The 16095-nt window shown below is 35.9% G+C and overlaps 1 protein-coding gene across 1 annotated transcript; it reads right to left on the bottom strand.

The window, feature by feature from the left end:
• Positions 1 to 5376: 5376 nt before the first annotated feature.
• Positions 5377 to 6197, bottom strand: LOC142607964 (18.5 kDa class I heat shock protein-like). Its single transcript, XM_075779653.1, has one exon. It carries the CDS (start codon positions 6060 to 6062, stop codon positions 5595 to 5597), a length of 468 nt encoding a protein of 155 aa, XP_075635768.1. The 5' UTR covers positions 6063 to 6197; the 3' UTR covers positions 5377 to 5594.
• Positions 6198 to 16095: the final 9898 nt, after the last annotated feature.

Here is a 16095-nt window from a genome sequence, read left to right as displayed (position 1 = left end):
CCACCGAGGCAAAACCCCATCGGGTGAATTTAAGGTCACCACTCCCGAGAATCCACTATTATCAAAACAAGCGGTTACAAGTAAAGGAATCCTAGTATCTTATACCAATCTACGATTGAACCCTTACCCCAATACATAATTGGACTTGTAATTTAGTGACAATCTCTCCTTCCAATGCACGGCTCCTAGTACATGACTAATCAATCAATGCGCGAATCCCAGTACGCAGCTTACACACCAACTTGAGAAAGATGTTAGCTGCAAAGTTCTTCAGTTCATCTACATGATAAAGATTAAAAAGCTCATTGGTTACAAAACCCTACGACGTATAAATGCAGCAACTACTTCAAGAGAAATATGAACAAGGACAACTTTTGTTTTCGGTCACACAATGCATGTAACAACAATTGCACAACCCCAAGACGATCCTTAGAATAATCATTATATATGTCTAGGGTTGTGAGAAAAGAAACCTACACAAATAGCTTGGATATGGGTGAAAAACAGATCTAGAAATCTGATTTTCGTAAACCTTTATAGATAGGCTATCTGTCGAGCTGCTATCGAGCTTTGAGCAAAAAACTTCTTTTAAACCTCGATAGATTCAATCTGTCGAGCTATTTGTCAAGTTTTAAAAATACAGCAATTCTTCACTTGTTTCTTGAACAGATTTGCATAGCTTTTACTCTTGACTTGAACACAAAGTTGCTTGAAAACTTAAACCATCCTAGATCTACCAAATTATAAGTAAAGTGCATTTTGTCAAAGGATTAGCCAATTCTAAATGACATATGTACATAACAATTTTCACATATGTCCTAACAAAGTATAAATCATACAAAAGGAACAATCACAAGACACTCTCTCGAGGTAACCACATTCATCAAATCCAATACAAAACAGTGTGGTGAAAAAAAATGTGAACATATGTTATATTTTGTTATGTTGCTCTCTTGGCCTCTTCAATTTTTGTTAGATCATCTGTGCAACTATTTACTTCACAGAAGAGCCTTAGGTGGGTGGTCCAATCTTGAGTTATCATAATCATAAAGTAATTCAACAATATCCATTGTTAGAACACCATGAGGAGTTAGAGCATCCACATCAGTTGGTGGATAATCATCTATAATACAAAAATTCCTCCATTTTACACATTTTGGCCAAAAAATCACCCACATTAGTGGATGCAAAGTTGTGCAAAACTGCGGAAACTCATCCATGAGCTACAGTAGCCGTGTAAATAAACACAGCTACTGTAGCTCGTTCATTTATTTTTTTATCAATTTTCGGTTCGCTCGTTTTTTTTTTCTCTCTTCTCTGAGCTCAGAAACGTCTCTCCTCATCTTCTTATTTTTCCTCAAATGCACACAAACACACTCACACATAAACACATCCACACAAACAAATCAACACAAAGATACACTTGCTCAGAAAAAAAAAAAAAAACACAGAGATACACAAACATAGATCGGAGCTTGATCGGAACGATCGGTGCTTATGGAACGATTATGGGTCTTGCTGATCGGAGCTAGGGAGATCTCGAATCTGATCGGTGCTTGTGGATCGAAGCTAGGGAGATTGGTGCTCGTTAGTTGGGTGTGGGAGGCAAATCGGAACTTATGGATCGGAGCTAGGAAGATCGGTGCTCGTCGGTTGGGGGTAGGAGGCGAATCGGCGCTTGTGGATCGGTGCTCGTCGGTTGGGGGTGGGAGGCGAAGGCTTGTCAGTTGTGGATGGGAGGCGAAGGCTCTGTGGTGGAGGAGAGAGGGAGGGGCGAAGGAAAAAGGGAGGCCGAATTGGTGGAGGGCCGAGGCGGCGAGTTGGATCGGCGGTGAGGCGGGCTGGGTGAGGCCGCTGTGATGGAGAGAGTGAGGGAAGGAGAGGAACGAGTGAAATGGGTGAGACTTGAGAGCTGAAAATGTAAAATGGTAAAGAATCAGTGAGAGTGAGTATTAATAAATAATAATAAAAAATAATATTATTTAATTAGAATAGAGGTGTAAAATAGATAAACTGATGTGGGTGTTTTAAAAATGTGGTAGTGTAAAATAGAAAAAGTCGGTTTTTAGTGTAAAATAGATGAAATTTTTAAACGGATTGATGTGGATGCTCTTAGCCAATTAACCACAACTTGGGCATCAATTTCTAAAATTAATGAATTTATAGCCTAGATGCCATGCTAGATTTATCAAATTGCCCAATGTTCAGCCAAGTTATTGGTTTTGGTGCCTAATTTTAAAGAGAAACCTTTAATTCAATGGCCACAACTATTTCTAAAAACACCCCCCTAATGGTGAGCTTGCTATTTTTATGAATTTTATTCTAGTAAAAATCTTCACTGAGCATAATTTTGATAAAAGATGCTAAATATATTTTTATTAAATGTTTTTGTTCATGTCTAATATCAAACAATACAAATTTTTTATATTCGTTATAATTTAAAAGATAATAAGTTCTCCTAAAAATATTTACTATATGTAAAAGTTTATATTTTATGTGCAATATATTTATAAATTATAACTTACTCTAATAATAAAACGTTAAACTTTGTATTAAGCTTTGTATATGTATGTGTTGAGGACTAAAATTTCACAAAAAAGCCCATTCCATGAAAAGTAAGGAAAGACTATGGGTCTTAACAAAAGAAGGCCTGATTCATGAAGTTAAGAAGAACCATGAAGGCCCAAAGTCCCAAAAAAAAGGAAAAAAAAAAGAGAGAAAGAAATAATAATAATAATACTAAAGAGAGGATCCCGGTCAGATAAGAGGACATGCAGCAAAGATCTCGGTCAGAGGATATGCAGTAAGAAGAGCATCAAGGCCTAGGGACCTTGATGTGTCCTTTGAAGCCTTGAGAAGAGGAGCTTGGCTAACACATGGGAAAGCCAAGATGTATGTTTAGATTTCTAGCAAAAAAAGCCATTAAAAAATCCAGCAAAATAAGTATTTTCTTTGTAACCCATGGTCCAAGCTCATGGGATCCCGAGTGGATAGGAAGGGAGAAGTGTTTTGGTTGGTGGGGGAGTGATTTCTGGTGAAAGGAGGATCCCGAAGGTTTCTCTTGGTTCATATATGCTTGAAATACATGAACCAATGGAAAAACTTAGTTCCCCCATTTGCATGACACCTTCCCATAATTTCCTCTCAATTGTCACTTTTAACCAAAAATGCCATCCATTGCATTGAGCAGCCCACCTACTCATTTGACTTTCCAAAAAGGAATTTTTTATTTATAGCTAAAGCCAAATGCCTCTTTTGAGTTATAATTGCCTAAACAAGTTAAACCTCTGCCTAATGCACATTTTCGGGTTCTAGAGGACATGGTTTTACCCAGCAGACCAGGGACGTCCTCGCTTGGGGTACCAGACTATGTCCACTATAAAAAGAACACAAAAGCATAGTAGAAAAAGGGGGGAAAAGAGGGATTTAGATAGAGGAAAAAAGGGAGAGTTCAAAGGTTCAAATTAGAACTTTAATAGCCCAGCAAGGAGGAGAAAGAAAGAAACAAAATAAGAGAGCCAAGGTGGAGGAATTTGTCCCATATCCTTGAGATCATTCAAAATATCACTTAGACTCAAAAGAAACATATGCCAAAATATGTACACATCAGATATCACTCTCTCCCACAAAATCCTCCTCACCTAACTATCTTGGAAAGCAATGCCCAAGCAAAGCCACTTGGACTTGAGTTCCAAATCCCACAAGTCTTGTGCAAAAGCATTAAGTCTGTGAGAATTGGGGCCAGGATCCTCGTGACTGATTCATTCTCATGAAATTCATTTACATATATGTATATGTATTAAAATGTATATCCTAATATAAGAAAATAATAATTATTTGAAGATATGTGTGTTGTATAGTGTGTTCTTATGCAGGATCTATAGAGGTAAGGGAAAAGGACAAAACTCCATTGTATGATAAGCATGCAAAAAGATCGTATAGTTCAGAGAGTCAGCATTTTGGGATTACAGGCCTAGTACGTTCGGGGTACCACGACAGTACGTCCAAGGTACCAAGTGAAGGAACTCTTTTAAATGTTTACACAATAAAAAATAAGCCTTAAATATTCTATTTCAATCTCTTTCCCATAGTGAATATTATGAATAATTATTGTACTTGTTTCTTAAGAGTAAATGGTTATTTTATGATACTAAAATACTTATAATGGTATTTTATTACTTTGGAGGAATCGCATTTTTGCCTTGAGGAGCTTTATGTGACTTGCGCACAACTTGGTTTATAATCAGCCCCATTTAACTGCAGTGAATAAGACCCAGTCTCTTAAAACAATAAGTATTGGGTCCGTAATCCTTGTTCATACTTGGGCCTGTGTCCTAAAAAAAAAATAGAATCACAACTACACCTCCCTCAAGCAAAAATTCTCAGTTACTCTCCTATCCACCCACTTGCTTTACCCGGTTTCCTGAGACACCCATTGATGTTTAGTGTGCGTTTAGATTGGGCGTTTTACCCAATTCGCGTGTTCACTTTTTTTAGTGGGTTTTGGTAATACTGTTTACATACCACTAAACTCACTTTTTTCACAGATTTTTAAGTAAATTTAGGTCTCACAGCATTATTCACACTTTTAAAAATTATTTTACTACAATGTTTTCAGCAAACAAATAATATCCAAATACAGCCTCATAGTAACATAGGATCAGTTGGCGGAGTCCAGGTTATCAGTTTCAAAGTTTCTAGGGGGTTTGGGCATAGTTGGTGTAATTAGATAGTACTGTTCATGGGCCAATCATTATACGCATAATTGTAGATGCCTGGAACCAAGTTATTACTATTTTTTTTTTTTTGGCCAATGTGTTAGGCTTATATATTTTTAGTAATAAATGATTCGCTAAACAGTATTATTTTTACGCCCAAAAAAAAAAAAAATGTTTATTGAGTTATTATCCATAGAATTTTTCTTGTTTTAATAGATGAATAGTCTCTAGCTAGTACCTTCCAGGCTTCCGTATAAAAATGCTAAGCCACATCTAGATGGTTGATCAAAACGTTGATGAACTTTGCTCCTAGAAAGATCTGGTTGGCAATTTGAGGAAGAAAAGGTATTTGTTTTGACATTAACACTTTTGAAAAATGAATAGTGTTACAAATATTATCTCATTTTTTTTATTTGATAATAAACTTAAAATCAGTTAAAAAATTATCTTTTAATTTTTTTATTTAAATTAATTTGAAATAGAGTTATTTTTCAACAATTTTAGTAAAAAAACAACTCGGTTTCATACTAAATTAAGATATAATTTTCTTTAATATTTTTTTATACTACCAAATATTAGAAAATGCATAAACTTTTCCAATGAAACAATACACGGATGTAAGCAGCAATATTATTATTATTTTTTTGTGGAGAAAATGTAAGCAGCAATATTAAGCACTCTGTTTTTGCATTCCTTTGAATTTTCAAAACATTACAAGCTTTTCCATACTCCCCGTACAGCGTATACTTGGGGAAAAATCATGACAATTATCAAAGAAACATACATGTACTAAATTTATTAGCTGCAATCACAATTTAAGGCCATAGTTTATTCTAATTATTATGGTATAGACTATAGAGGGACCAAAATCACAATCTAGCCAGAAATCTCAATGGCCTTGACATCAGGCTTCTTCGCTTCCACCTTAGGGACTGTCACAGTGAGAACACCATTCTCCATTGCAGCCTTGATCTGATCCATCTTAGAATTCTCAGGAAGCCTAAACCTCCTCAAGAACTTGCCACTGCTACGCTCCACTCTATGCCACGTGTCTTTCTTCTCTTCCTTCTCCACTTTCCTCTCTCCGCTTATTTGCAGCACTCTGTCATCTTCAACTTCAACCTTCACTTCCTCTTTGTTGAGCCCAGGAAGATCAGCTTTGAACACATGGGCTTCTGGGGTCTCCTTCCAATCCACACGAGTGTTAACCAAAGCAGAAGTTTCTCTTGCAAACTGAGGTTCAGATGAGAATGGAAAATCCTTAAATGGGTCCCAAATCTCGAGCGAGAATGGGTCCAATATGTTGCTTTGGTGGCTACCAAAGAAGCTTGGAATCAGTGACATCTTAATTAAGAGCTAGAGTACAGAGAAAACGGTGTGACACTTGCTAATTCTGACTGGTATGGGAAGAAAGAGTGCGGTAGCGAATTTATAGGTTCGTGGGGTATTCTTCAGGCCTTTTCTGGGGAATTCTGGTTGTTGTTTGTCTTTTTCCTTTCTGCTTAATGAATTTTCTGGCTGTATCCTGACTATTTTCAACGAACTTTCTAGCATCTTGGTGAACCTTCTTCGGACTTGGCCCACTTGGGTATCTCGTGTTGCACACAGCCACTGATTCGTGTATTGGGCCTATCCACAATTGCCTTAGCACAAATTTGGCAACACTTTTTCATCCCAACCAAGATTTAATAAAAAAAGAAAAACTTTGTATTAAATTATTATTAGTATTATTATGATTTTATGGTCGAAGATATTTGAATTCTGATTTTGCTTCTAAAGGAGAGAAAAAAATATCACTGATATAAGACTCTTCGCCTGTGTATTAAAATTCAAGTGCACATAATGTGTGTGAATATATAAAGCCAGTCATGAAAAAAATCAAATTAATTCTTGTAAATTTTTCAAAGCATCAAAATTCAAATGTGCATAATATATATGGGTCATTTTGAAAATAAAGGCAACTCATTGTAAACATGTTATTTATTGATTGGATAATTTGATAGTTACAACAATAAGGAATGCTATGCCAAAGAGTTACAAGGCTCTTAGAAAAAATGGTGCTTATTAAAACTTTAAATTAAAGACACAAAAATTTCAAAACATTTTCACAATTATTGATATGATATGTTATTACGATTTTTACATAATAAAAGTGACGTCGGCAATGAGTTAATGTGAACGTGATATTATCTATAATGAAAACTTGATAGGTTAATGCTAACAAGTTATGTAAAAACATGTGAAAAATTGTCTCCAACATTGCTTTTATTAAAATTCGAGGAGCAACTAATAAGAAAGGGAGAAGAAAAAAATCATAATTGGAATGATAATGTAATGGACATCACATAAAATTATATCATTTCCATAATTTTCTTTAAGGAATCTATTATCTATATATATATATATTTTTTTTTTGAGAAATAATTACAACATACTACTAATCCTGCAGCTCGAATCCTTTTCCCCCTAGACTCCCAAGGACTTTATACCTGGAGAGATGCCAATTCAGCTACAAGACCTTTGATAATCTATTATCTATATTAATAAAGAATAAATCATAGCAAAATTGCAGTAAGGTAATTTATTAGATAATTATTAATTGAGGTGCATATCATATTAGTAGGGTTGTAAATAAGTCACACTGAATATTAAAAGTTTAAGTTTGCTTAATTTAATTTAATTTCAATCATGATGCAAGTCCAAACACGTCATCAAGCTATAATATATATATCTAAACTTGGTTTATTTTCTTGTTGAAGAATTTCAAGCTTGTTCACAACAAGCTATTTAATTAAGTTATTTTTTACCACATATAATAAGAACAAAAATTAAAATTATTTACCGCCTTCACAATTTTATTCCAATAATTGATAACTTAATTATAGTTACGAATATATCATTTGAGTCAATCTATAATAAATATATCATTTGAATCAATTAGAAAGACTAGTTTTCATTGTACAGTTATAAAAATTAGATTATCAATCTAATTCTCAAAAAGAAAAAGAAAAAAAAGATTTACCAACCTTGTACTACATATAATTTTTAGTACAATATGAACTATTTAAATCACCAATAAGTTTTAAACACAATAGTTTAGTATCTTATGAATTTATTTATAAACTTATACAATTCAACCTCAAGTATATATAATTATAGGGTAAAATACATAAACTAACCCCGAGGTTTGGGCTCATTCCAAAAAAGTCCAAGATTTTTTAAAACTAACCAAATTGGTCCCTAAGCACAATTTGGTCCGAAACGGTGTGACTCCCTTTTCTCTCTCCTCACTCTTCTCTCTTCTCTCATATTTCTTACTTCTTTTCCCTCATTCTATCGCGCAAACCAAAAAAACAAAACCCACCACAACCCAAAAATCTACTCGTTGAGATCACAACCACCGCCTCACCACCATTGTTACAAAGCCCAACACCACGAACCAAAACCATAAATCAGAACTCAAATCACCATAGACCTATACTCACAACCACCTAAACCATCCAACTGTCACGCCCTGAACCCAAATAAGAGCTAGGCACGTGACAACAGCCACACACTTATAAAGTTTATACCTTACAAGTGTGAAGTGTCTTCTTAACAACTAAAGAATTATCCTCAAAGAAAATTTCATCAATAAATTTACAAATATCCTCAATAATGCAATTCTCAAAAGATCTCCAAATAAACACCCAATTAAGAAACTTTTCTTCTCACCAAGGGTGAGCTATTCTTAATCATTTAGAGTGAATTTTCCTTTTGCAATATTGAGCAAGCTTGTTTAGGTATCAATTCTCCGGATTTTCAGCATGGATGGTGAATTCATTGAAAGACTATAAAGAATCAACTTGACTGAGGAGGAGGGGGTAGTATATCAAGTCAGGGCAACCTGGAGAAAGAAATACTAGAAGAGTGTTCCTTAAGCCTTTTGGGACGTTTCCTCACAGCCCAACGATATAACCAAAAGGCGGCAAAATCACTACTAAAGACAGTATGGAAACTGGGGTACGATCTCAGGATTATTGACGTCAGGGAGGGACTGTTTCAATTCAAGTTCACTCTGAAGAGTTAGCTGAAATGGGTCATTAACAAAGGACCGTGGAGTTTTGATGACCATCCTTTGTACTTCGAAGATGGGAACGAGTATGACTGCAGCTTCAGTAACCTTCCAAACGATTCCAATGTGAATTTAGATTTGGGGCCTACCATTTGACTTACTCATAGAGGAGACGGGTAGAGATATTGGGATGGGGTTGGGTGAAGTAGTGGAGATTGATACCATAGCGTTCATGTCGGAACAAGCTCGATTTATTCGCATAAGAGTTGAGCTTCCATTGGACAAGCCTATCCATAAGGGGGGGGGATTGTATCTAGCCCTGAGGGAGATAAAATCAGAATTGGCTTCAAATACGAATGCTTGGCTGGTCTGTGCTACCGATGTGGACTCTTCGGACATGAAGCAAAAGCTTGCTCCAAACTATGGACCAAGGACTGGATGACTTACAATATGGTGAGTGGCTGAAGGCAGGTCATTGTCGAAAGGAGGAGAGCACTACAAGGGGTCAGGCAAATCAGAGGAGGACATCGACAATGAATGGAGTGCCAGAGAAAGCCAGTGATGCGAAGGAGCCACCTCACGCACCTCAGCATCTGAAACTGCTAATTAAATTGGCAATGAATGCTAATCATGAGACCATTGTAGACAGCTGTCAAACGGATACCAGTGCACTAATGGAAACCGAGTCATTAAGGGGAGGATTATTTGGAGCAAAAATATCAGGATTGACCTCTATCCAAACCGACATAATAAAGGAGGGAGTAGTTGGCTTAGTTGAAGTAACGGATTCAAACCCAACTAATGACCTAATTAATATACCAGTGGAGTACGTATCTGATGCTAGCAACCCACCTGTAGCTACTAGTAAACCACGTGAGGCAACATGTGACTTGGGAAAAAAAAAACACAAACTCAGGCTGGTAGTAAGGGTGCTACGTAGACAAAAATTGAGAGAAAGATAGGGCCTACAACAATAAACTCTACGGCTACACTCACCATCGGCTCCAAGAGAAGGTTGTCTATGGAGGAAGCAAGACTTAGCTCAGAGATTGGGTTGAGTGGCAAGCAGAACAAAGCACAAGATGCAACTCACATCAAGCTATTTTCAACAGCGGAGGCTGTGGATTAGCCCCGCCAACAACAATGAATCTATTAAGCTAGAACTGCTAGGGGCTTAGGAACCAACGTGCAGTTGATGTCCTCTCTCATATTGTGAGGGAAAAAGCTCCCAATGTTTTGTTTTTCATGGAAACAAAACAATCAGTTAAGGAGATGCGGCGGATCCAAGTTGATTTACCCTACCACTGCATGTTAGTTGTACCAAGTGCACAGAGAAGAGGTGGCTTAGCGTTACTATGGAAGGAGGATGTGGATTTACACATACAAACCTACTCACCCAATCACATTGATGCCCTCATACGGAATGGTTCAGATCCATCACGGAGATTAATAGGCTTTTATGGATGGCCGGAAGAACAAAGGAAGAGAGAATCTTGGAAACTCCTAAAACACCTGCACACAAGATTTTCAGTCCCATGGTTGTGTTGTGGCGACTTCAATGAGATTTTACAATCCTTAGAGAAGCAAGGATGTCTACCAAAACAACAACAACCAATGGTGGAATTTCGGGTTGCACTTCTTCATTGTGGTTTGGTGGACCTTGGTTTTCAAGGAATAGTTTTATATGGAATAATGGACGTCTTGGGGATGCTTTTGTTCAAGAAAGGTTGGATAGAGCATGTTCAAAATTAGAGTGGAGATCTCTTTTTTCCTATGCAAAGGTCATTCACATCCAATCTTCCTATTTAGATCACAATCCGATACTTGTCAATATATACTTGCCTAACCAAATATGCAGGAAGAAAAAAAACACCAAGAAGGTTTAAGGAAAAGTGGGCACAACATGAAAGGTATGAAAAGGTGGTCCGGGCTGCTTGGGAGGCCGAGAGTGGGGTTGGCAGCCCTATGTTTCAGCTATTTGAGAAGATTAGAAAATGTAGACAAGACTTGATTTAGTGGAGCCGTAACATAGTGGGGAATTTCAAAGAAAAAATAAAAAAGAGGTAGTTGGCCTTGGAGGAATTATCTTTACAAAATGACCCAACAAACCAGCCAACAATTAAAGCACTGAAAATTGAGATTAATGCACTCCTCCACCAAGATGAAGTTTGTTGGCGTTAGAGGTTAAGATTCTTTTGGTTACCGGCAGGCGGCAAAAACATGAAAATTTTCCACCAAAGAGCCAGCCAGCGACGTAGGAAAAACCATATTTCTGGAATCATGTCTCAAATCGGGGTATGGTGCTAGTCTGAGGATCAGATAGTTGAAACTGCCATCAATTACTTTCAGAATATATTCACATCCTCCAACCTAGCGGACTTTAGTGGGGTTTTGGACTCAGTGGACCACGTAGTCACTCCAGCTATGAACACAACCTTACCCCAAAGGTACACATCCGAGGAAGTCAAGCAAGCATTGTTTCAGATGCACCCCTCAAAATCACCTAGATCGGATGGTATGCCCCCTTTCTTTTTTCAAAAGTTTTGGCATATAATGGGTCAAGATGTTACAGTAGCAGTTCTTTCAGTTTTAAACTCTGGTCACATGTTGCATAAGATGAATTTTAAACATATTGTATTAATCCCAAAAAATAATGAATTGAAAACCATGGCTAATTATAGGCCCATAAGTTTGGGGAATGTAATATCCAAAATTGTTTCCAAGGTTTTAGCCAATTGTTTGAAACATGTCCTCCCTATGGTGATATCTGATGCACAAAGTGCTTTTGTACCTAATAGGCTTATAAGTGATAATACTACTGTAGCATATGAGTTGTTACATAGGATGAGGAATCGAAGAAAAGGAAGAATGGGACAAATGGCAGTCAAGTTGGACATTAGCAAGGCCTACGACCAAGTAGAGTGGGGCTTTCTACGCCAGATAATGTTGAAGCTTGGTTTTGACCTTAAATGGGTCTATTTGGCCATGGAGATAATCATAACAACCTCATATTCAGTCCTAATAAATGGGGAGCCACGAGGATTAAAAAAACCATCAAGAGGACTAAAGCAGGGTAAATTATGAAAATCTAGCCAACATGGGGTGTGCATCTCTCACCTCTTGTTTGCTGATGACAGCCTCTTATTTTTCCAAGCCACTGTGGAGGAGTGTCAAAGACTACTCAATCTCTTGGGGATTTATAAATCTTAAATCCTGTAAATTATGTTTAACTATTCAGTGTTCATTTGGTTTTTTTTTTTGGCATATATATATTTATATTGTGTGTGTGTGTACAGAAGATGAATGTGTAAAGGTAGAAGTTGAATTAGGGGGCTCCCTCAACTCTGATGTACTTCGATCCATGAATGTAAATATAATTGGTTGAGCAACCTCTTTATTAGGGTTGTCCAGAGACCCGGCCAACCCGACCCACCCGCCGCCGTCGACCGAACTCGACCTGCCGCCGACCGATCTGACTTCTCCGGCGGTCGGCAACGAGTTTTTTCCTTAAAAACCAGAGTTTTGTGGGTTGGACGTCGGTTTCCTTCTCCAGAATCTAATCAAAACCGATCCGACCGATCCACACGATTACTGGCGATATTTGGTAGATCCGGTGAGATCTAGACCATTTTCGTCAAGATCTCAGCGAGATTTCACTGGATCTAGCCAAGATCTTGCCAAAAATGACCAAGATTAGGCTAGATCTGAAGAAACCTCAAAGATTTTCACCATTTTCATGCACGATTTTCGTTGTTTTCACGTCGTTTTTCACCATTTTCGAGCTGGTTTTCACCATTTTCTGGATTTTTGACCCCGACCGACCCGTCCGCTGCCATCTGATGGTCTGATCCACCCGATCCGTTCACTTCGGCGGTCGGCGACGGGTTCATTTTTTTGCCACCCAATTCCGGCCGGTCGGTTCCGGGTTGGGCACAAACCCGATTCGGACCGACCTATGGATAGCCCTACTCTTCATTGCAGGAACGCACAATATTAAAACCTTAGAGAGCGCAGCAAAGTAAATTACATCAAGTGGGACTTTAGCATCATTCACAATAGGAGCCAATTTACTCCGAAACTGATAAAAGAGTTAAAATTTAGATGTCATCTGAAAATTATAAAAAGATAATGGAACACTGAACAATGAACGTTACTTTTATTAATTACGGGCATAATGCATAACCTTATCATTGTCAATATTATAATAAAATTAAAAACATTATTTGTGACGCTGAGTCATCCCTTATTGAAAGGCCAAAATGTTGCTTCGGAGCAACTTCAAATTATACCTGCTCCCACGTTTGGTATTTCAAGTTCAGCTACTGCTTTCCATCCAAAAAAATAAAATGTCAACTATTGCTTTCAGCTTCCTTGTGATCTATCTTCCTCTGTTTTCTTTCATGGACCAAGAAGAAACATATTAAGCATTCATTCATAAGCTAAAATCACCATTCCATTTCCTTAATCCAAGTTAGTCTTCATTTGATCCACTTCTGTTGGGCTCCTTTCGTATCATGTCTAGTAAGTATTCGACAACTTCAGACATTAGTGGCCTGAATTCTGGCTCAAACTGCTAATTATGCTTGATGTTCGGATATCAACTTCATTTGGAGTAGAAAACAAAATCAATTTTTCTAATAAATGCAATAATGTCTCGTATAAAATTAGTTTGGAACTCCAAGCTGATTCTATTTGAACTTTTAACGCATTTCATCTTAACTTGAGTGTACCCAAAGATCATTGAATTATTGGGCTCTGCTACTTTCAAAGAGATTAGATCCATTCGGGGTACTAGTGTGAAAGATGAGATCTAGAAATTGAAGAACACTGTTTCCAGTGTTCAAGCTATGTAAGGTTTCCATGTGCAAAAGCGGGTCACTTTGTAATTAAACTTAAATGAGTGAATTTCATGTAATAGGAGTAGCTATAGTTAGTGGCTGGTATTGATTTTATTGATGCTAGTGCTTAATTGGACACCAATTTGATTTCCAAAAAACTTTTATTATTAATGAAGCAAAGTCTTTTATTTGACTTTTTTGAGGAAATATGAAGATATAATAGAACCTTGAAATAAGTTCATAAAGGAAAGAAAATATAAAAGTCCAATATCATTTGCGTCTTTGAAGCTTCTTCTTCTTTGATGACTTGTGTTTTGTAGCTTTTCAACGATTGATTAGATCTCGAAGGAACATGTTATCGTCACTTGGTTATGCATCTTCAACATTAGAGGCAGAATTCATTGATGGGATGACACCATTATTGTGTTCCTGTTTTGATCTACTTTCATCATTATTTGTGCTTGTTAATGGTTTTGTATCCAAAACTTGAAATTTTTTTTTCTTAGAAGTTTGTTTTACGTTTTTCTTGACTTCATAATTCTACAATGCTTCCTACACCAACGAATGTTTATTAAAGTACATAGTAGATCTTTTTTTTGAATGAATTTGCAAATAAATGTAGAAGTAGAAAGCTTACTGTTGTGATATCACCATTTTTTTTTTGTTTTTTTTGTGGGTGGGTCAGCTGGATCATTATTTGTGCTTGTGGATGGTTTTGTATCAAATACTTCAAATGTGTTTTTGTCAGAAGTCTGGTCTGGACTTTCCTTGATTTCATCATTTTGCAGTCATTCTTAAAACACAATATGCGGTTTAAAGCATAATATTTGGATTTGCAAATAGGCTTAAGTTTGTAATAGTTGACATCTTACTGTTGTAATATGATCAAGTTTCATTGTCGTTTCGTCATTTGAAATGTTGTCAAACACCTTTTCAATTGTATATAACTCCCATTCTACCTTCCAATTATAGTCGTTAAGCTTTAGTTGGAACACAAATGTTTTTCCAGTGAGATTCATTTCATTTGGTAGGGTGGAATTTGCATTCATCTGATAAAATATTAAATATAATTTTGTATATTCTTTTCAAATTAAATGAAAGATTATATATGCTAATTGTATGGTCTTACAATTGCATATTTGTTTGATAGTTTTCTTGCTATTGTGTGAAGTAATTTTTCAGCTTCCTTGTCAAACAAAATAAATACAGCATGCTCTGTTCCATCATCAACGTTGAGTTGAATTCTATACCTGCATGTATAAATATATAATTTGTTTCATTTTTGTTTGATAAATATATATATATATATATATATATATATATATATATTTATATATATTGTTTAATTTTTACATATATTGAATAATTCTAAAATTGGTAATTTATATTTTACCTTGGAATTGGAAAATTAGAGTTACTTTTGCAATGGTTGTACTAGAAATCATTTTCAAATTTAACTTTTTTGTTGCACTTTGCGCATCCAATATAGTACCATCCAAAGTTTTTTTCAATATTTTCCATTGTTGCAAGGCATGTGAAGACATTTTCCTACAATATAAAAGAAAAAAAGAAATGTATTTAGTGTTAAGCTTATTGATAACTAAATATATTATTGGTATAACGTTATTGGGAAAAAATGTTGAGTACCTGATCATCTGACGTCCATTCCAAGGATGTTATTTGCTTGATTGTTTTTTTATTTTGTGTGATTTTTTTTCAATTGATATTTCTTGCTTGAATTGTAGAGGAATTCCTTCAATTTCAGTCTATTCCACATTTCTTTGATGGTAGAAGATTTAAATCAAAACATAGTGAATAATTATTTGATATGAAGATTGTATTGCACTAAATAAAAGTATCAAGATTATTTTTAAAATAATAAATTAGAATAAAAGTATGGTATGGAAAATCTAAATACCTATCAATCAATGTTGCAGTTTCAAGTATTTCTAAATTGATGTACACTTTTGTTGCACTTGTAGATGACAAATAGTGTTCCCTTGTATTTAATAAAAATATGTTAATTATGTAAAAAAAAAGATATGTTTAAAAGTTATTACCTCTAAATGTTTTCACAATAGTAGATGTCACTATTATGACAAAGGGCCCAGGATTGTTGTTGTAAAAATTGTCCTCAATTTGATTTGATGTTGGTCCCAGAGAGTGATTCTTATTTTAATTTCTTTGTTGTAAACAAACATGTAAGTGATAAAGAGCTTGAAGTAGTATTATGCAATGAATCCATATGTACATGCTAAAGCTTACTCTGGATTCATGATGTTTATATTTCTCATTGGGACAGTAGATCCTTGAACATGAACATTTTCTAGTGGTCCAACACCAACTATCTTTCCAATGATGTCTGTAGCAAATAAAGTTGATTAAGTAATTTGAAACATAATTATTTTAAAATAAATTTGAGACTTTTTAGGCAACCTGTGAATTGTTTGTTATTGTCAAAGCGATCCACGATTGTTTGGTAATC

Source organism: Castanea sativa, chromosome 8 (genome assembly GCF_040712315.1).
Source record: "Castanea sativa cultivar Marrone di Chiusa Pesio chromosome 8, ASM4071231v1".
In the NCBI taxonomy this organism is placed as follows: domain Eukaryota; kingdom Viridiplantae; phylum Streptophyta; class Magnoliopsida; order Fagales; family Fagaceae; genus Castanea; species Castanea sativa.
Note: the sequence above shows the minus strand (reverse complement) of the source record. Positions and strands in the feature narration are given on the sequence as shown.